Below are 789 nucleotides of genomic sequence, written 5' to 3' on the forward strand. Positions count from 1 at the left end.
CGCACATCCCCCTCCAGCCCCCCCGGGACGCACAGCCCTGACACAGGGAACGTGGGGAGGGGGAGGCCCCAGCTACGCCCTGCCCCGGGGCGCTGGGAGGGTCCAGGGTGGGCCGGGGCCGTCCCCCAGCGTCCCCCCAGCTCCCGCACTCACCCGCTCAAGGTTTCTTCTTTTTCAGCTTCAGCGCTGGCAGCCAGTGTGGGGGGGAGGCATCAGACCTGGGAGGTGTTGGCACAGCGTGGGCACGCGCCCCCAAAAACACCCCCGGGACCCAGACCAACCCCCCGGGGGCACAGCCAAGAGGGACCCCCGGCTGATCCCTGCTCCCCGGGGGGATTCGGCCGGGCAGGGCCGGGCCGGGGGCTGCCGCGCCGGCTGGGGCTTTAAGGGCTCCGTCCCAAGCACTGTTTAGGGTGGAGCAGCCCGGCTCTCCAGGCAACGGGGCCCTGGGAAAGCTGGGCCCAGCAAAGCCGGCCCCCCCGCCCAGCTCCAGCCCGGCAAGGGCCCAGCCCAGCCTCCTGCTGCCTGCAAACGCCAGAAGTACCAGCCCGGAGAGCCCCAGCACCCCTCAATATCCCTTTACGCCCCTAAAGCACCCCCAAAATCCTCAGGCCTCTGGAAAAACACCCCCTCGGTACTGCTTCAGTGGGGCACGGAACCGGGTAACAGCCCCCCAACACCTCCCCACCCTTCAGCATCCTCCCCGCATCCACGGCATCGGCCTCATCTGCCCCAAACCTGCACCCACCCCTGCGGCTCCCCAAGCCCCGCCCCGGGGACCACTCACCG

General features: G+C 70.5%; 1 protein-coding gene across 1 annotated transcript in view; it reads right to left on the reverse strand.

The window, feature by feature from the left end:
• Positions 1 to 157: 157 nt before the first annotated feature.
• Positions 158 to 789, reverse strand: part of TNKS1BP1 (tankyrase 1 binding protein 1) — an 8,553-nt gene continuing 7,921 nt past the window's right edge. The window contains 1 exon segment of the mRNA XM_009288180.1: positions 158 to 218. Within this exon segment, the coding sequence (XP_009286455.1) occupies positions 158 to 218 (61 nt within the window).

The sequence above is a fragment of the Aptenodytes forsteri genome, unplaced genomic scaffold (genome assembly GCF_000699145.1).
Source record: "Aptenodytes forsteri isolate BGI_AS27 unplaced genomic scaffold, ASM69914v1 Scaffold329, whole genome shotgun sequence".
Lineage (NCBI taxonomy): Eukaryota > Metazoa > Chordata > Aves > Sphenisciformes > Spheniscidae > Aptenodytes > Aptenodytes forsteri.